General features: G+C 38.0%; 2 protein-coding genes across 2 annotated transcripts in view; one reads left to right on the top strand and one right to left on the bottom strand.

Annotated features, from left to right (window-relative positions):
• Window positions 1-844, top strand: part of ST3GAL6 (ST3 beta-galactoside alpha-2,3-sialyltransferase 6) — a 62,254-nt gene extending 61,410 nt beyond the window's left edge. Inside the window, exon 9 of the mRNA XM_007945794.2 lies at window positions 758-844. Coding sequence (XP_007943985.1) covers window positions 758-844 — 87 coding nt within the window. The remainder of the gene's footprint in view (window positions 1-757) is intronic.
• A 5,751-nt stretch (window positions 845-6,595) lies between these two features.
• Window positions 6,596-20,949, bottom strand: part of DCBLD2 (discoidin, CUB and LCCL domain containing 2) — a 181,214-nt gene continuing 166,860 nt past the window's right edge. Inside the window, exons 13-16 of the mRNA XM_007945793.2 lie at window positions 16,904-16,997; window positions 9,298-9,347; window positions 7,920-8,057; window positions 6,596-7,065 (exon numbers count right to left, since the gene is read on the bottom strand). Of these exons, the coding sequence (XP_007943984.1) occupies window positions 6,596-7,065; window positions 7,920-8,057; window positions 9,298-9,347; window positions 16,904-16,997 (752 nt within the window). The remainder of the gene's footprint in view (window positions 7,066-7,919; window positions 8,058-9,297; window positions 9,348-16,903; window positions 16,998-20,949) is intronic.

Below are 20,949 nucleotides of genomic sequence, written 5' to 3'. Positions count from 1 at the left end.
GCCGACCTTTGGGTTAGCAGCCAAGTTGCTCAACCACTGTGCCACCAGGGCTCCTTCTGGATAGACTCTAGATTAGGCTTAATTTTTCTGTCCTAACCCTGCCACTCCTCGGAAGGAAGGTTGGGCAATCTACTTCCGCAGTGATACTGCCTCAGAAAGCCAAGGAGGGGTCGCTATAGTCAGGTCCAACTCGACAGCACATAACAACAATCTCTCTTGTGCATTTGTGGTATTTCACAAGTCATGTAAACAGAGCATTAAAACAACAACTCTGGGAAGAGCAGTTGCTTTAAGTACGTTAGATGTTAAAGAAAAGAAAAATAAGTTCCTGAGAAAAATTAGGATATCCATGAAAGGAGAGAACTGTTTTTTAAGCAGGTTTATAGTAGTTTTTTTTTAATCTCCAGGATTTTTTCTTTAAAACAAATTTTGGGTACTGCTTTTAAAAAAGGGACCAATTCACTCACTCTGACTTAAAATTTTGGTCGAGACTTAAGCCATGATTCAGTTGATGTGAAGTGTGAGCCTCCCGTATGTAGTAGTTTAAGTGGGAGGAGTGGGATTCAGGGAAAGCTCTTACACCAGAATGAGTAAAGAAAAAGAAATTAGAAAGACAACAAAAATTAAGTCCATGTCACTTATTACTTAACATTTTAGTGTTTTCTTCACAAACTTTTTAGATATAGCATATTGTCACAACTACTGTCAATATTTTGAGATTGGGGAAGAGGGTAATTGTCTTTTTCTTCTTCTCTAGAATGCCTATCACAATGTGACCGCAGAGCAGCTCTTTCTGAAGGACATTATAGAAAAGAACTATGTAATCAATTTGACTCAAGAATGACCCTGCGGATTCACAAGATGACGCCAACAGTATTAGTTTTATTTTTATACTTCAAGAGTTAGTTTATTTTAAAATGTTGGATACACTTGTCAAAGATTATGTATATTAAGTTTGTTGCTGCCTGGTGATTCATAACCACCAGTGTAATTTCTGTGAATATATTTAATTTATGAAAACCAAGAAAAGTTTAGTTAAAATATTAGGAAAATAATTAAAGTTGTGATTGCATTGTTTTTAAAATAGGCTGGTTTTTGAGTTATTTTTTTAAATGTCTTTTTTATCTTACAGTTTTGAACAGATTTAACTTCTCATGTAAATATGGGAGTTTAGTTTACTGCAACCCTTAGGAGAAGCTGACATTTTGAGAGATGTGTTTGGCTATTGTAAACCTGTCTCATAGGCAAGTGGCATGTCGTTATGCATTGACAGCAGACTGGAACCACTTCAGGTCTATATTTTAGATAAATGTTTAATTCTTATTTGTTCTTCCTTGGGAACCTGAGTTGAATCTTAAATCATCCCTGATTACATCAGAGAATATGGCTATGGAAATCTAAGTTCATACTTGTTTAATTAAGTCTCTTTTTAAAATTAATCAAACCAAAAAATTATCATGAACAATCTGGTAGAATGAAGATGGTTTTTTTTTCCCCAGAAAATTCTGCATGATAGGAAATAGACTAAACATGAAATTCAGAATAAGTAAATAACCAAAGAAGCAATTACTGAAGTCTGGCGACTTTACATTATTTTAAAGAAATAAAAGTTCATAACTTCATACAAATAAGTATACCTAAGCTGGGAGCTCTGGTAGCACAGTGCCTAAGGCACTTGACTGCTAACCAGAAGGCTAGCAGTTCAAACCCACCAGCCACTCCTTGGAAGGAAGATGGGGCAATCTACTTCCATAGTGATACTGCCTTGGAAACCCAAGGAGGGGTCACTAGGAGTTGGGTCCGACTCCACGGCACATAGCAACAACAACAACAACAACAACAACAATACCTGAGCTAGCTAAGCTCACGAAGAAGAAAGCTCTTAAACATTCTTTCTGTCTGGTTTAATTTATTCATAACATTTTGAAAGTTTAATAATTGAAGTAAATTAGAAAAGACAAAGACAAACAAGTAAGTAAATCCTTAAGAAGAGTCTAGATGTTTTTTGGATTTAAGTGGTACTTTCATGAAAGGAGTTTCAGTTTTTCTTATGATTAAATGTAATCTTCAAATGAAAAGCTTACCTGGCGATCTTCCTTTAGAATAGAAGCCATGTTAGGATCTACCAGAAAGGAATCCCATGGGATACAAACAATCCAGTTCTACAGATGTGGTGAGCTAGTCTCCCTTTCCATATTTTAGTAACTATAACCAAGGGCTATTAGGGGAGAGATGTGGAATAAAGGAGAGAAGGAGAGTACAGTAGAGATTATAAGAAGGATGGTATCAAAAGTTATCAGAAAAGGTAGGAGTCAAAAAAAACAATATATTTTGAATAATAAATATTTTGGGGAGGCATCCACGATGGTATCGGACAACCAACCTGCTTCCCTAAAGTGACCGTGTGAAAGGTGAAACTTTAGATCAGGGTAAGAAACAGGAATACATGAAATGATGGAAAGCAGCGTAAGGGGCAGAAAACAAGTGGATGACGCTGACCACAGGAAAACTTAACGTCAACAACTTTTAGTGGCATTTTCAAATCTTGTTGTAAACAACTACAGTATTGACCATAAAATTTGAGTGATGTTAAAACTGAGCAATCTGGCATTTGTATAGTATTTGTATAGTATGAGAAAAGGGCTACAAACCTCAAGGTTGTTTTATTTAAGCCAAATAATCTAAGCAAGACACATATATATACAATTAAACACATGAAACACATTAAAACCCTCACTATTTACACAACCTAAATTCTAGCAACATATACAAACACCGAGTGACTACAGTACATGCCGAGGTAAGAAAAGTACATTCTGGGGGAGTATCACTGACACGCAAACCATTTTACTTCCAATACGTATTTCAATCAATGTTATGTTTCCACCTTTCTCAGTGCCCAAAAAAAAAGGAATGATAGAGAAGAACAAAGAGTCTGGAGGAAGAGGGAAACACTAGTCATGAATTGGAACAAACAAGAACTGGTGCCAGAGTTGACCTAAGAAGTATTTTAACAACGATCCAACTCTTCCTTAGATTTTACAGTTTAAGGACTTCAAGTTCAGAACTGAAAGGCAGAGCTAATAAAGTAATTTTTACGTAGAGCCTCAGTGATTCATTTTAAGAGGTTTTAAAAAGCTTTCAATGGCCCATATAATCAATCTATTGGTTCTTTCTAACTGAACATATCTGATACGGTGTTTGTATAGCCCTCTTGCTCTTTAGTTTACATGTGGAATGAAGGCAAAGATGTTCATATGTTATCACTTTCTATAGAATTGTGGTCACATTCATCTTAGATGAGCTCATGTTCTAACCCTTCAGAAAGGGGGAGCATAAGCATATACATAATATCATAACTTCAATTCCTGTATAAGTTCTCTACTCAAACCATTTTCATCAGTGAATAAACCCATTGTTAAATGCAAAGTGCAAATAGTGAAATGTGAACTTAAATAACTGGACTAGACCCTGCACATACACTAGAATCATTTTAGATTTATAGCCTTTAATAAAATATAAATCAGAATTCTCAATATCTTCTCTTTAACTGTGCTGGTTTCTAAGATCAAGTAACAGCAAAGTCAGTGTAATTTTAGGAAAGTTGTGATGGCCATACTTGCTGCTGCTACTGTCTGATTCTATTTCTACAACTATATTAACAGGAAAGAAAGAAAAAAAAAAATCTTATGAACCTCAGTGACCTAAGTTATTTAAATGTTTCAAGCAAAAAATAAAAATTCAGGGGAAGTTTGTCAAAATGGTTACTTTCACATTTTCAGTTGTTACTTGATTGTCTCCAAAGCAGTATATGTAACAGATGTATAAACTTAGCTGAGAAAAAAACAAAAACAAAAAAACCTTCTAATATGAAAACAAATTAATTAAAAGAAAAAGTACAAAACCAGAAAAACCCTCTGAATCAGGCTCAGCTCGTCATCTGGAAAGGAAAATACATAAAAGTAGTTAAAACTAGATATTTTATAAAAATCAATGTAGTCCAAGGACAGCACAGTGGCAATCCACATCAAGTCTTAAAGTATGCATCATTTAAGAAAACACTTGCCTCTCATCAGAAATCAAAGTTTCAGAGGAGAAAACAATAAAAACAATCAAGTGCACACAATTACACAAATACAGCAAGCATCTTTGGGAAAATGATGTAGTTACTGAAAACATGTCTCTTAAAGCTTCAAATGGGCATATGCTTTGAAGAAAAGCATATTCCCTGTGTAATAAGGATGACTAAAAAGAAAAAAAAAAAGCAATTTGTTTTATGCTCTTCTCACCTGAAAAGAGATGCCTGCATTAATACATGTGCTTTACATATTCATGAATGTTTTAACAGAAGTTCAACATATGTGCTTTTTGTTTCATGTATTTTGAAACAAAATATGTATTGGTTCTTCCATGAATAAAATTGTGCCTCAATGTTTAACTGGAAAAGGGAAAGCAAATGAAATGCAACTAAAGCTTACAAAATGAGGCAGGAAGGCCGTGGAAATAAACAGTTCTATTTTGGAAGCAGTGTTTTAGAATACTGATATACTTGTGCAAGCAAGCAAAATGAATACTATCATCTTTATTCAAATTTAGTGAATTCTAACAATATATTCTGGTGGCAAAGGTCAATAGAGGTGACTGGAATCTGATTGTAAACTACAATTTAACACTAAGTCAACAAATGAAGGTACTATGGAAGAGGGGCTGTCAAATTTATATATGTCTACCAGATGGCTGACTTCTTATGTCATCTTGCCAGTCTCAAGACTTTTAAAGATGGTTTTTATAGTCTGCTGTCGGGTGCAGTCAAGTTGATTTTTTGACTCACAGTGACACCATACAACAGAGATAACTGCCACGTAGGGTATTCTAGGCTATAATCTTTACAGTAGCGTATCTCTAGGTCTTCCTCCCACACAGCCACCGGGTGGCTTAGAACCGCTAACTTTTCAAATAACAACTGATTAATTTTTTCAATACATTGGGGGGGGGGGGCTCCATTTTTACACTACAGTATAATAAATTACAGATGATTTCTGTTTCACTCTAAAACTAGTCAGGGATAGGTCATGAATTGTGGCAGAGAAACTGCTACAAGGTCTCAAACACAAGACATGACTACTAAAATAGGATGCTATCCTTTTGCAAAAATGCTATATATAAAACATCTGTTCTTTAAGTATGACATAAAGGACTCCTCGTGCCTCCCACCACACAGAAATAGGGCAGAATCAGGCAGAACTGAAGACTACGTGTTGAGTTTATATTTCACATAATAGTTTACTATAGAAATGGAAATTAAAAATTATTTTATTCAATTAACTAAAAGTTAAAAAAAACACTTTGAGACTCAAAGAAAACTTTACATGTAAATCCAAAGAAGGAAACTCTGGCTGTTACTTTCCTTGCTTTCTTTTTAAAGGTAATAGGTATTATTTCTGAGTGAACAAGCTTGCCTTCCATTGTGATAAACATGAATGGGTCATGTTTATAGCAGTCACTCAAATCACTGAAACTTTTCACAACTCTTCCAGAAAAAAAATCTCATTGCAAATAAAGTTGTCAGGGCTTGTGTTGGGGGAAAAATCCCCTTTATAGTTTTCTAAATTAAAGTTGTTCCTGTTTTCACAGAGAATACTTTAAGATAATACCCAAAACTGCTGCCGCTGAGTTGATTCTGACTCATAGCAACTCTGTACGACAAAGCAGAACTGCCCCGTACGGTTTCCAAGGCTGTAATCTTTACAGAAGCAAACTACCAGGTCTTTCTCCTGTGGAGCCACTGGGTGGAACTGCTGACCCCATGAGAGAATCTGGACTCACGATGTTGATCAAGTTGATAAAAGCCTCAACCACTGAAAAAACTCAAACATTTTATAAACACAAGCATGCTTCTGGCCACCAAGTGCCCCAGGCAGAATGAGCAGGGATGAGACCAGATCATGTACCATGAAGCATTAAAGCTCCTAAGAGTGTCAAGCAGTGAAAAATCAGTCACCCTGGTCATTATGAGTCAGAGGTTTCCAGCTAAAGATCTTCTGAATGAAAGACAGAGAGCCGTATATGGCTGCCAACTAAACAATGATGCTAATCACAACTTATAATTCTTTAAAAAAATAAATCTAAAAAGCAGTCTAAGAATAGGAATGGAGAACATCATGATAGTACCCACCTTTCACAAGGAGAATTTCAAGCCTTTAGATAGTTCAAGAACAGTACCATGCATTATTGCCAGAAAGGCTTAGAGCCATCTCTTGAGTTCATAATGTACCTGCAGCACTGGTAATAAATACTTTCTCTCAGTGAGTCTTAATTTCTTTGAAGTGCATTATAGAGAGCTTTTTTCTGTATTAAAAATAGTGTTTTACAGTAGTAACAAACAGGATGTTCAGAATTTAACAGGCAAGCAGTAACTGCCAGTTATACCTTCAAAGCAAGATGGCAAGATTAGTAGTTTCCTGTACCTTGGTTATCACATTTTCCTCAACAACTGTAGTAACAGATAACATAATACATTCTATATATTACTACTACTAATGCAAAAACAAGCCATGTGCTTTAAAATGATGCTTTGTGAAAAGCAGCATCACCTTCAAAGGATCTCTTTAAAAACATCACATTCACTCTCTCTCTCTGCTCCTGATGCTTCCTGTGTGCTCTGTGGCACTTGGTACACCAGTTCATCTGGGGCATGTGGACCTGGCTTCCCACCTTTTGGGGTGTCATACTGGACCCTAGCAGAGGAGCAGCTGTCCGTCCTAGAGAGAAGGGTGTTGTAAGTTCCCACTAAAGGGGGAGGTTGGTTCCCTGTGGCTTTGAAAGTAGACGTTGAGGGCAGACCAACTGAGGCCGCAGGGTGCCCTGACATATCCATGACGATTGGGGTTGCATACTCAGGCCCAGTGATGGGGAGTGGTTCGGCGTAGGCATGGTAAACTTCTTGCATCGGTGAGTTGTAAGGATCTAGGTCAGCATAGCCTGCTTCTTTTCCTTCTTCTGGTTTAAAGGTAGATCTCTGATGAAGTGTACCAACAATTCCTCCCACCAGTGGCTGTGCATACTCTATGAATATCAAAAAACACAGCAGAAAATTATCTTTCGAATACAGAGATCGTATAACTTAAGAGTGGTAGTTGCAGGCTTACATCAAAAGCAAATACTTCTTTATAGTATTTCTGTTGCTATCAACACAGTATGGATTTCCTAAGTGCAAGAACCACCTTCAAAAATTAAAATTATGTTATCTAGTTTGACTGTTAACCAGAAGGTTGGCAGTTAAAACCCAACAGCCATTCCGCAGAAGGAAGACTGGGAAATCTACTTCCTAAAGATTTACTGCCTCGGAAACCCAGAGGGCCTTGCTATGAGTCAGAATCGACTCGATGAAAGTGAGGTTGGTTTTTGGTTTTGAGTATATGCCAGAAAGCCTCAGTTATGTAACTGTGTATAAAGAGTTTATGCAACTTATTCAAATTTATAGACAGCATTTCACTGGCAGAGAAATATTCCATTGTTGGAATAATCTTAGTCTTGGACAGTCATTTTGGAGATTTTTGTTTTCCTTTTTCAAATATTAAAAAATATTTAAAGTAAGTACAAAGTTAATATAATAGTATAAGGAACACCTATTGTATGTCTCTCCTGCTCTCCTCTTAACTTCCCCAAATAAAACAAAAAAAAACCTAGGTGAACAAACAAAATGTTCAGTTTTCAGAAATGAATGGCCCAATTTTACGGAGAGAAGAACATTTAAGATACAGAAATGACTCTGTCAGGGTTATCTTTTAAAAAAGTGGTTTCGCCTTAGAAGTTAGCTCATTTAAACATGAAAAAGACAAAGGTACTGCGAACTCCCAACACACTTGACAGCAAGCACAGCCTCTTCTGCCTAGTGCCTGTGGCTGTTGGGGAGTTACCTGCGGAGTCAGTCTGCAGCACTGTGGTGACTTCTCTCGGACTCAAATGATTAACTTCACTGCTACTGTAGCGAACCGGGGTTTCTTCATGTTCTACTGATTTGGCGGGGAGAAACTGCTTCATTCCTTTCCACCAACCTTCATTGAGGTTGTAAGGGAAAAAAAGCCATTAAGTAAAAAGCTATGTCTCAAATGATAAGAGTTAGCATTATCAAAGGAGAAATCCTGTTACATTTAAGGAATTTCTGTAAAAAAACAAATACCTGTAACAAAACAAATATCTGTAACAAAATAGCTTATCTTAAGCATGTTTTCGGCTTTGATAGAAGATATCTAGTGCAAAGCACAACATGGTAGAAATCTCTATCAAAGGTTAGGAAGACTTAAACTTTAAACCAAAAACATCCCCAGAAGTCTTAAAAATCAAACAACAGTTTAGCTGAACTAGTGGGGGGAAAAAAAAAAAATGTCTTGAGCATTATGCCTCTTCAAGAAATATTTCTATGGGATCAAATTGACTGCACCAACTCAAAAGACTAAACAGGAACTTTGAAAGCAGCAAGTTTATGTGAATGAGGGAGAACAACTCAGAAAAGGAGGGCGAGAATGGATGCACAACGTGTAGAATGTAAGTAATGTCACTGAATTCTACAGGTAGAAACTGCTGAATTGGTATCTGTTTTGCTGGGTATATTTCCAAAAAAATAAAATAAATAAAATTTAAAGGCAATAAAAGATACACAGAAGCAAATTCTGCTATTAAAGTGCAGCCAGACATACTATCTATTGTAGAGCTGGTTTCTAGTAAGTTTTTCTCAAAAAATACTGAGTTCCACAGTGGGGCACTAGCAGTACCATAATCTACCCCAACCACAGCCCCTGTCTACCCTGCTCACAGCAGAGAATTCTCTTTGTTCCCAACAGTAGTTCTAGTAGTGAGGGTGGGAAATGGGAGACAGCTCATCATGATAGAGATGTCAGACGTCAGATTCCTAACCTGCTGCACTCCATCTGGTAAATGACCACAGCAAAGTGACAAACACTGTGATACTGAACCAAAATCATTTGTTTCTTATACAGTGTTCACATAGGTCTCCTGAATAGGAACAGATATACAGGAGAAACCAGACATGTTTTCCAGAAGAAAAGAGAACAGAATGTGCAATGAGAAATATATTACCTTCCATTTCATCACTTATTAACCAGAAGGGATTTTGCAGAAGGGTGAAAATGGGCCAAATAGAAGAGGAGTGCCACTTTTCTAACAGTATTGGGAGTTCAAATGGACCTAAGGATGAATTTCTTTCATTACTGCCACCTGGAGGGCATGGGGACACTTCCTGCTGAAGGACAGGGATGAACAGAACACACAAGTTACCTGCCCGGTCCCAGTAAGGTAAGTCATAGGTGCCTTCAGTTTTTTTCTTTCTGGAAAAATATGGGGGAGGGAGGAGAAATCAGCAAATTAGAGTGAATTCACTGATAAGAAATCTCTGAAACTTCAGAATAAACAACAAAGTTAATAATTAATCAAGCGTGCACATTTCCACATGCTAATCTACTCCCAATGTTGTTGTTGTTAAGTGCAGTAAAGTTCCAACTCATGGCAACCCCATGTACAACAGAACAAAACATTGCCCAGTCCCACGCCATCCTCACAGTCGCCCTACAGTGAATGCACAGCTGTAGCCACTGTGGCAGTCCATCTCATTGAGCGTCTTCCCCTCTGTCACTCACCTTCTACTTTACCCAGCACAATATCCTTCTCCAGGGACTGAGCCCTTCTGACAACATGATCACAGTACGAGAAACAAACCCTGGCCATCTTCACTTCCAAGGAGCATTCCAGCTGTACTTCTTTCAAAACAGTTTTGTTCATTTTTCTAGCAGTCCACTGTACATTCAATATTCTCTGCCAACACCACAATCCAGATATATCAATTCTTCTTTGGTTTTCCTTATTCACTGTCTAGCTCTCAGGTGCATATGAGACTATTGAAAATACCATGGCTTGGGGCAGGTGCATCTTACTTTCCAAAGTAGCATCTTTGCTCTTAAACATTTTAACAAGGTCGTTTGCCTTGGGCAGCAGTTTTGACCAATGTAATATGTTGTATGACTTTGTGACTGCTGCTTCCAAAGGTGTTGACTCTGGATCCAAGTAAAATGAAATCCTTAACAACTTCAATCATTTCTCTGTTTATCATTATGTTGTTTATTGCTTCAGTTGTGAGGATTTTTGTTTTCTTCATGTTGAGGCCATTGTCTGTGATGTTCATTAATAAGTGCTTCAAGTTCTTGTTGGAGACTAAGAAAAAGACCCTCAAAAGAACATGATTGCAAGGCACATGTTCTAACTACAGTTAAGAGATGCATGGTTGAATGATTGCTTTAAGAGATGGCAAGGCCTCTCTTACGGTTGAATGCTTGGCTTCAGTTTTGTGTTCCTGGGGCGGAACGCTGCCCCAGCAGAATGTTTGCTAACCTGTTTCCCTGGAATAACGTTTTGCCCAAAGAATAGTATACCTTAGAAACCATTCTTTGGAATCATGTACCTTAACAATCATGTTATGTTTTAGAATGAGTTATCTTAGTGATTATTTGCTAATCCTGCAAGAGATGTTAACCTAATTAATTATCCAATACATTTGGACTTGGGAAAATGCCTTTGGGTACGGGAAAGAGTAAAACTTTAACTTTTAATTAATAACTGATTTTTAGAAGGAAATATTTGATTTAACTGTAAAACAATATTTGAATACTTGATTGTTTTAAAGAAATATCAAGAATAATGATGTAATTGTATTCTTATGTATAAATAAAGCAGAGCAGATGCATCAGGGGTCCCTCTCGCAGAATATGCAGGGTGTCCACCTGGCCCCCGTTCCTTAAATAATAAAAAAGAAAACTATTAATTTTTTCGTGTCGCTTCATTTCGTGACCTGTGCAGTTCTGCCGGATGCGGCAAGTTCTCTTTGCTTTCAGCAAGAAAGGGTGTGCCATCCACATACTACAAGCTGTTAATGAATCTTCCTCCAATCCTGATGCCACATTCTTCTTCCTACAATCCAGCTTCTCTGATTATATGCTCAGTACAGAGACTGAGTTTGCACAGTGAAGGGATACAACCTTAACGCACACATTGCCTGATTTTGCAACACTCTGTATTGCCTTGTTCTCCTTGCACACCTGCCTTTTGGTTTCCATACAGGTTCTACATGAGAATGCAATGAAGTGTTCTGGAATTCCCACTCTTCACAATATTATCCATAATTTATTACGATCCACAGTTAAATGTCTTTGCATAGTCAATAAAACATAGGTAAGTATCTTTTGGTATTCTGTCTTCAGCCAATATCCATCTGATACTAGCAATGATACCAAATTCCACATCCTGTTCTGAATCTGGCTTGAATTTCTGGCAGTTCCTTGTTGATGTACTGCTGCAGCCGTTTTTGAGTTATCTTCAGCAAAATTTTATTTGTGTGTGATATTAATGATATTGTTTGATCATTTCTGCATTCTTTGTTTGGAATGGGCATAAATATGGGTCTCTTCAGTTGTTTTTTCAGGTAGCTGTCTTCCAAATTTGTTGGCATAGACAAGTGAGCACTTCCAGCATTGTATCTGTTGGTTGAAACATCTGAAATGATATCCTGTTAATTCCTGGAGCCTTGTTTTTCACTAATGATGCCTTCAGTTCTTGATCACATGCTACTCTTCTGAAATGGTTAGATGTTAACCAATTCTTTTTGGTACAGTGACTCTGCTTCCTGTGTCATTCAGTATGTTGGCATTCAGTGTCATAACTAGAGACTTCATATTTCTTCTTCAGTTCTTTCAGCTAAAGAAATGCCAAGCATATTCTTCCCTTCTGTTTTCTAACTGCAAGTATTTGCACATTTTATTATAATACTTTATTTACTATGTGTTCTCTTTAGCTCTTTTACTTCATTATTTCTTCCATTCTATTTAGCTACTCCATGTTCAAGAGCAAGCTTCAGAGTCTCTTTTGACATGTTTTGGTCTTTTCTATTTTTCCTGTCTTTTTAATGACCTTCTGATTTCTTCAAGGAGCTGTGATGGTATGGTAGTTAAGGCATTTGGCTGTTGGTCATTAGTGTTAAATGTGTCAAATCTATTCTTGAGATGATCTCTTAAATTCACACAGGATATACTCAAGGTTGGATGTTGGCTCTCATAGACTCGTTTTAATTTTCCTCAGCTTCTACTTGAACTTGCATATGAATAAATGATGGTCTGTTCCACAGTCTGGTCCTGGCTTTGTTCTGACTGATGATACAGAGCTTCTCAAGCATCTCTTTCCATAGATGTAGTCAATTTGATTCTTCTGTATTCCATGGGGCTCGGTCCACAGTCACCATTTATGCTACTGAAAAAAGGTATACGCAATGAATAGGTTACAGATCTTGAAAACTTCTATCATGTCTCCAGCATTGTTTCTAGCACTAAGGTTATATTTTCCAACTACTGATCCTTCTTGTTTCCAACTTTCTCATTCTAATCACCAGGAATTATCAATGGGTCTTGATGGCATGTTTGATCAATCTCACACTGCAGAAGTTGGTAAAAATCTTCAATTTCTTCATCTTTGGCATTCACAGTTAGTGTGTAAATTTGAGTAATAGTCATATTAACTGTCTTTCTTTGTAGCTGTGTGGATATTATGCTAGCACTGACAGCACTCTACTTCAGGATAGATCTTGAAATGTTCTTTTAGACAATGGCTGCGAACCCATTCCTCTTTGTCATTCCTAGTATATTAGACCATATGATTGCCCAATTCAAAATGGCCAAATCAGTCCATCACAGTTCACTAATTTCTAGCATATCTTTCTGCAAGCATTACATTTCATTTTTGACTGCTTCCAATTTTCCTAGGTTTAGTTTGTACATTTAAAATCTCTCATGTCACCACTTGTCTGTGAGTCTGTTATACTGTGGTGGCTTGCATGCTGCCGTGATGCTGAAGGCTATGTGATTTTTGTTTCAAATACCAGCAGGGTCATCCATGGTGGTCCAGTTCCAGCAGAGCTTCTAGACTAAGAAAGACTACGAAGAAGGATCTGGTGATCTACTTCCAAATATTCTGGCAGCGAAAGCCATATGAAGAGCAGCAGAATGCTATCTGATAGAGCGTCAGGAGATGAGCCCCTCAGGCTGGCAGGCACTCAAAATATGACTGGAGAAAAGCTGCCTGCTCTAAGTAGAAAACAATGACGTGGATGGAGTAAAGTTTCTAGCACCTTCATTGGCTGATGTGGTACAACTCAAAATGAGAAGAATCAGCTACAGAAATCCATTTAATATTGGAATCTACCCAAGGAGTCCTTATTTTATTTGACTTTTAAAGCTGCCACTGCTGAGGTGCATAGATTCTGGATTCTCAATAAATATTAAACAACTATTTCCTCAGAAAGTTAATTTACACACTGAAAAGAGATGGTGGAATAAAAAAGACAAGATCTGTAAACTGAAAAGACTGAATCATACCAAAGACCCAGACCAGATGAAAGGGTTATGGGCAAGCTGGTGAAAATCATGTTAGCTCTGCTAGTTTTCATATATAAGTTACACAAATCAATCCATTCACAAAGTTCACAGAATGACAACAAAATAACATTTCCTTCTGGTTTTCTATTCTGTACTGTTCTTTTTTCAACTTCCTGTTTTCCTTCTATCTTCTTTGCCCCAGAGAAGATTAGGGTGTTGTATACCACAATTGTACAGACTAACTCCCCCAGCCATCCCAGGATAAGACAACAGTGACAAATTATGGAAGGAGGAGAAAACATGATTCTCTAGGCTTGACAAGCACATCAGAGTCTCTGGTGAAGTGAGAGCTACGTATGCCAAGAAGATTCTTGCCACCCCAATCCGTCACAATGCTGACACACCCTCCTTAGGAGAAATTTCCCTCCTCTTCTGGAGCAGTGGTCAAGTGGTTGGCTAGTAACTGGACTGGCACTTCGAACCTACCAATGGCTCTGTGGGGAAAAGACCTGATGATCTGCTCCCATAAAGATTACAGCCTAAGAAAATATATAGGGAAGTTAAGTGCTACTCTGTCTTACAGGGATGCTGTAAGTTGAAATTGACTTCATGGAAATAGGTTTGGCTGCCAAGAGCATCTTATGAAAGAAAAAAAAGCCAAGAAAAGGACACTTTCTGATTCTAGAGTATACCCAAAAAACCAAACTTACTGCTGCTGTGTTAGATCCGACTCCTACCAACCCCTCCTTAGGTTTCCAAGGTGGTATCACTACGGAAGTAGATTGCCCAATCTTCCTTCCAGGGAGTGGCTGGTGGGTTTGAACCGCCAGCCTTCTGGTTAACAAATGCCTTAGGCACTATGTAACTAAAGCTCCTCAAGAGTATTTATCTAAAAACTAATTAAAATTAATGCTTAGCAAGAGAAGAGAAAGCAGAAATTAGTCTAATATAGAAATGGTTATCTAGCTTGCTCAAGATCACAAATATGGCTTTTCCTTAAGTAACACTCTTCTCCAGTATTATACCATGTCTTTAATATACATATTAATAGCGCCTTCATTTTAAAGTCTGACTGTACTTAAAATGTAATTATTTCATTATTTCAAAGTAAAGTATAATGTAAAATTTGTGGAACATACAGTAAGTGTTGAAGATATTAATTAAAAATTGGAATGAAAAAGAAATCATAATAAAATGCTGGCTTATTAATTTATAAGTACTTTTCTCCTTGAAGATCTAATTATCATAATCTTTACCAATAAAACTAAATCAATAATCTTTTCAAAACAGAAGTTAGATGCTCTATATTTCTAGGACAACAAATTTAATTATATGTGTATTAGTCAAGGGTTTTATTACAAAGAGTTTTATATTACATACTTAATCTCAAATGATAAAACTTTAGATTATTCATTACATGTAAAATGTCTGGCATGGATGGGTTAACGATTCATTAAGCGGCCACTGTTTTTATCATAATTTTCTTCCTACCTACCTTCTATAACCTCTTAATGACATTTCCTCCTTCACTCCTCATGAAGCCTATGGTCAGCAATTTCAACTGCTTTTTTAGTGGTAACTTTAGTTCTCTAGCTCAAACCTTTTTCTCCTGAATACCAGGCATGTTTTCCAACTCCCCCTTGGGAGTATGAATGTCTTCAGGGTCCTTAAACATCATCTCAAACTAATCTCAGGACTTGGCTCCTGCCTCCTTCCCATAGTCGCACCCCACCAATCCTCACCCTCACACCCTGTGCTTTAGCCATATGAGGTTATATCTTCAGCTGCAGCCGTGGGTGAGAGCAAGGACTCTGAAGCCAGACTGCCTGGTTCAATCTCTACTCTACCATTTACTGTTGTGAGGCTTAATGTGTAAATACATGGAAAGCATTTAGAATAATGCCTAAATTCAGCATTTAATTTCACTCAAAATTAGCTCTACTGCTGCTGCTTTTCTCATCATTACTATTGTTCAGTTCCCTGAGCACATCGTGCGCTTTCCTCTCCGGGACTTTCCTAAAGCACTTTTCCTCTCCGTCTTTCTTCTTGCCATCTTTGAGTCTTTGCTCACACACCTAGGAGCCTCCCTCAGCACCATGAACATGGCATCCACATGCTCCTCCAGCTTCCCCCATGGCACATATTCTGGCTCACAATGCTCTGCTTTGTTTCTTCTTCCAATCTGTAAGCTGTGAGGTTCAGCAATGGATCCCCCAGTACACGGCACAATACTTGGCACAGAGTTGTGTTGTTGTTTGTAGGTGCTACTGAGTCGGCTCTAACTTTCAACTACTTAACCTGTGATAGAACAAAACGTTGCCTGGTCCTGCGACATCCTCATAATCACTGGTATGTTTGAGCCCACTGTTGTACCCAGGATAGGTGCTCGAGTATTTGCTGAATGGTTGAATAAAAGTCATTCTCTTTCTCCATAAAACCTGTCCTTCTTCTGTTAACTCATCACATCTCTACCCATCCAGTTTCACAAGCCAAAAATCTCATATCTTCCAAGAGCCCTCCTCCTCCTCCTTCTTCTTCAGCAGACTAGTCTGGCATCCTGTTGATGTTCCGAAACATCTCCCCCTCCATCTCTTCTCCTGGAGTCAGCTCCATTAAGTTCCTGCCTGCACTCAGCACATTGTTTCTGAATTCCTCTCATTAACTCTTCCTGTCTCTCTCCTCTCAATGTACCTTCATACTCTTGACACTATCATCCTACCACCATCTGATAATATCACCCTTCTGTTTAACATTCCTCAAGGATTTTCCCATCTACAGAATGGAAACGAAATTCCTTTTTCCCAGTAAGCCTCTCTTGACCACACTCAGATTGCATTTCTGTGGTTATCTCTGTCCTCCCCCATGTCATGGCCACATGGGATGACTCCTAAATCTGCCTACATTCCACATCTCTGAGCTTTTGCTCAAGCAATTCTCTCGGTCTGGGCCATTCTCAGACCTCTATCTCACCAACTCCAATTTCTGCTTTAAGGACAAACTTGAGGATTACTTTTTCCCTAAAGAAAAGACTTGAGGTAACTCTTGTAGTTCTTACATCATTGGTCACTTCATAAATAAGCTCATCAAACCATATTATTGCTCTTGATCTTATGTCAGTCTATCCTGCTAAACTATCAATACTCTGTAGCCAGGAATCATTTCTTTTATTGTTTTAGTAAATAATATTAAGCACCCATTATATGCCCGAAATTATTCTTATTTATCTCTAGATAATCAGAGCTTCACATAGAATTTGATACAATGAAGGTACCCAAGTAATTGATTGTTGAATTGACTTGTTTTTAATGAAAATAAAGGAGAAATTTATGTGATTTTTATTCTAATGATTACTTAACTCTTTCTCAAAAAAGTGAATTGTATTTAATGATCTACATTTAGTTGCTATTTCACATTCAGTACTCTGAACATACCCCCTCCAGAACAATTAGGTGAATTAGTTCTGTACTAACCTGTTTCTCCAATGCCAAGCACACACTAAAATGAGAATGAGCGTAGTCAGCACCATGACTAGCACAGGGACAAGGACTGCTGCCAGTGCTACATCTGAAATGATTTAAAAAAAAAAAAAAAAGTACATTAACAGTAGAGGTAGAAATTACAAGGGGATAGATTTAAAGATTTCATCAAATCATCATTCAAACTGGGTATTATGCTTTCTGGTAATATATACAAGCTGGGGAATATATTATCGACATATATGATAAAAAATTGAAATAATATATTATGGCTCTTTATAAATTAAAAAAATAATAGAAAAATCAGCAAAGTATATGAACCAGTAATATACTAAAAAATGCAAGTGACCACTAAACTTGCTAGTCTCACTAGTAATCAAAATAATACAAATTAAAACAAGAATAAGATGCCAATTTTGCTTATCAAATGTTGTTGCTGTTGTTGTTATGTGCCCTGGAGTCAGACCCAACTCATAGTGACCCCTCCCTCCGTGGGTTTCTGAGGCAGTATCACTATGGAAGTAGATTGCCCAACTTTCCTTCTGAGGAGTGGCTGGTGGGTTTGAACCGCCGGCCTTCTGGTTAGCAGTCAAGTCCCTTAGCCAAATATTAAAAAGAACAACAATTTATTGTGTAAACTTTCACCTAAAATGTAATAAAATGTTGGAAAAACAACAAACCAAAAAAAGAGTAGATGAGTAAATATAGCAAGGAATCAAGTGGGCAGAGCTGGGGGAAGACAGATGCCATGCTAAATGAACGTAATACTAGGCAGCTGAGACAAAAGAGCTGGAAAGAGACAAGGACCTCTCCTAGAGCTGACAGAGAAAGAAAGCCTTCCCTTAGAGTTGGCACTCTGAATTCAAACTTCCAGCCTCCTGAAGTGTGAGAAAGTAAATTTCGGTCTGTTAAAGCCAACAACAACAACAACAACTAACTGTTGATAAAGATGTCAGGGAACAGGTGTTTGTAAGGGAATATAAATTGCTATTAGTTTCTCGGTTGGCATTGTGGGGCAGTAAGTAAAAAAACCTATTACTTGGCAAGTCCACATATAGTATTTATTCTGAGGAAAAAATTAAGAAGACATGCAAAGTTGTATCTTTAAAGATGTTCAAATCCTGTATCTCAGCAAATGTGACAAACCAGAAGTAATTCAAACACCCAACACTGAGAGGAAATAAGTAAACCATGGTGTCCTCCTTAAAGTGGAACACAATCTACTAATAAAAAATGATGTAGCAACTGGTAGCAAAATATTTATAGACATGACAAGTTAACACATGCTTCAAACTGGTTCATTCTGGTTTCGCTGCCTCCTAAGAATATGCCTTTCACCCCAGATTCACTATTCGCATTTTAACAAGATCCCTAGATGATTCTTATGCATACAGAATACACCTAAGTATGTATACATACATATATGTATTCTGTACACATAAGAATTACCTGGGGATTTTGTAAAAATATAGATTCTGATTCAGTATACCCAAAGTGGAAATGCAAATTCTCAGCAGAGGGTTGAACCTGAATAATCTGGTTTGAAGGCCTAGGTTAACAATGGAGGCGTTGGGGATAGAGACTAAAACTAAACCAAATCTACCAGCAACAAGTTGATTCCAACCTATAGTGACCCTACAGGACAGAGCAGAACTACCTTAAAGGATTTCCAAGGCTCTAAATCTTCACAGAAGTAAACCATCTCATCTTTCTCCCACAGAGTGGCTGGTGGGTTCAAACTGCTGATCTTTTGGTTTACAGTGTCCCCAGAGCTCCTTAAGCACAGAAAACAGACTCCAAAGTATGTGTGAAAAAGTCAGAAACCAATACAAATGCTAGAGGTGTGAGGGTCTAAGAAAATATCTACTCTCTGTATCTCATTCCATAGATAAGAAACCCTGGGCCCAGATGTTGAAATTAGTCTGTTAAGGTCAATCAGGGCATGAGTTTCTTCCTTCATCCCTTCCTCCCACTTCACATTTATAAATAGCCATGTAGATGGCAACAGCAATGGCTGATAGTCACTGGGGCTAAATGCCAGACACTGCATGATGGGTCTAACCTGCTTCATCTTATTTGCTCCTAACAATTTTATCTGAAAGAGAAAAGATGTTAATATAAAATAAGAAGATAATCTATAACATTAAGCCTCTCAGAAGTTGGACGGGAGAGGAACCACACCACATGGGAAGTAATCAGTCTTCCATAAGGTGGACAAAAGGAAAAGAAGCCCCAGTGGCACAGTGGTTAAATGCTCAGCTGCTAACTGAAAAGTTGGTGGTTTGAACCCACCGGCTGCTCCATGGAAGAAAAATGTAGCAGTCTGCTTCCGTAAAGATTTGTAGCCTTAAAAACCCTGTGGGAAAGTTTTATCCTGTATGGCTGCTATGAGTTATAATTGACTCAACGAAAATGAATGTGGTTTTGGTGGGACAAAAGGATACACGTAAGTTTGTAGCCTCAAAAGAAAGGGAGTTTCCTCCTAATAGTTTCTACTTTCTTGGTCAGAGAGTAACTGAGAGTTAAAGATCTCTGGGCCAAAGTTTTGAAAAATATGGAGAAGATCAGAAGGAAGACTGGGCAATCTACTTTGGTAGAGACCTCCTCGGAAACCCAAGGAGGGGTCGCTATGAGTCAGAACCAACTCAACAGCAGTGAGTTTGGTTTTTTGTATTGTTGAAGGAGTTCTGGTGGTGGAGAACCTAAGGTATTTGACTGCTAAACTGTTGGTGGTTGCTAGAAGGTTAGTGGTTCAAATCCACCTGCCACTCTGCGGAAGGAAGACAGGGCAATCTACTTCCGTAAAGATTTATGACCGCAGAAACCCAATAGGGTCGCTATGCATTGACTCGATGGCAGTGGGTTTTTTTTGTTTTGTTTGAGAACCAACTAGGAAAACAGATTGTTGGGCAAGGGTAAGGGCCCCACTGAGGAAGTACGTGGAAATTATAGTGACCTAAATCCGACCATTACATGATTTTCTCTTGCATCACTCTTCAGCCTGGTTATGGAAATAGAGGAAGAGAAGTGTACAAAACAAAAATAATGATGCAGACTAGCATGCAAACAAAATTCAAAAAGTAAATGTGCTTTTTCCTTAGAATTTATGAGACTGGACAGAACAATCAGGTTCAGAAATATGCAGTGCAAATCAGGCTTTAAAATGCCTAAACATTCTTTCAGGTATGAAAAACAGTAATATACCACCATCCCAAACAAAAGGGGACTGGAGGTTTCCAATGGAAAAAACTTACATATTCTCTGTTACTCTCTTTTTAAGCTTAGAAGAATTCCAGTTCTGGAAGAAAAGACTTCCAGGATACTTCTTAGTCTTGAGATTCAAAGATCCTATAGTCACCTTTTAAGATGAACAATACAAAAAAAAAAATAACTAAACTCACTGCCATCAAGTCAATTCCAACTCATAGTGACTCCCATTGAGTTTCCACGGCTGTGAATCTTTACAGAGCAGATTGTTTCATCTTTCTTCCACAGAATGGCTGGTGGGTTTGAACTGTTGACCTACTTATATGCAACCAAATGCCTTACCCACTACACCATGATAGCACCTTCAGGTGAACAATACTTTTAAATAACTCTTCTTCTACCTACGGATGTGGTCTGGGATTCTGCCCAAACACATACCTTCTGGTAAGAAAGTCTTTGTAGGACTGTGAGTCTCTTGCCTCTGAGAAATCTTGCTTTGCTTTAGCTTCTGCTTCTAGCTTTTCCTGTGAAATATGTGAAGAAAAACCCAAACCAAGCCCACTGCCATTGAATTGATTCTGACTCATGTTGTTGCTGTTACGTGCCGTCAAGTCAGACCCGACTCATAGTGATCGCTCCTTGGGTTTCCGAGGCAGTATAACTACGGGAGTAGGATTGCCCAACCTTCCTTCCGATGAGTGGCTGGTGGGTTTGAACCGCCAGCCTTCTGGTTAGCAGTCAAGTGCATTAGGCACTATGCTATTCTGACTCATAGCAACCCTATAAAACAGAGTAGAGCTGCCACATAGGGTTTCCAAGGCTGTAAATCTTTA

The sequence above is a fragment of the Orycteropus afer genome, unplaced genomic scaffold (genome assembly GCF_000298275.1).
Source record: "Orycteropus afer afer isolate SDZICR_OR568_19922 unplaced genomic scaffold, OryAfe1.0 scaffold00143, whole genome shotgun sequence".
NCBI lineage: Eukaryota > Metazoa > Chordata > Mammalia > Tubulidentata > Orycteropodidae > Orycteropus > Orycteropus afer.
This window is presented reverse-complemented; position numbering and strand designations above follow the sequence as displayed.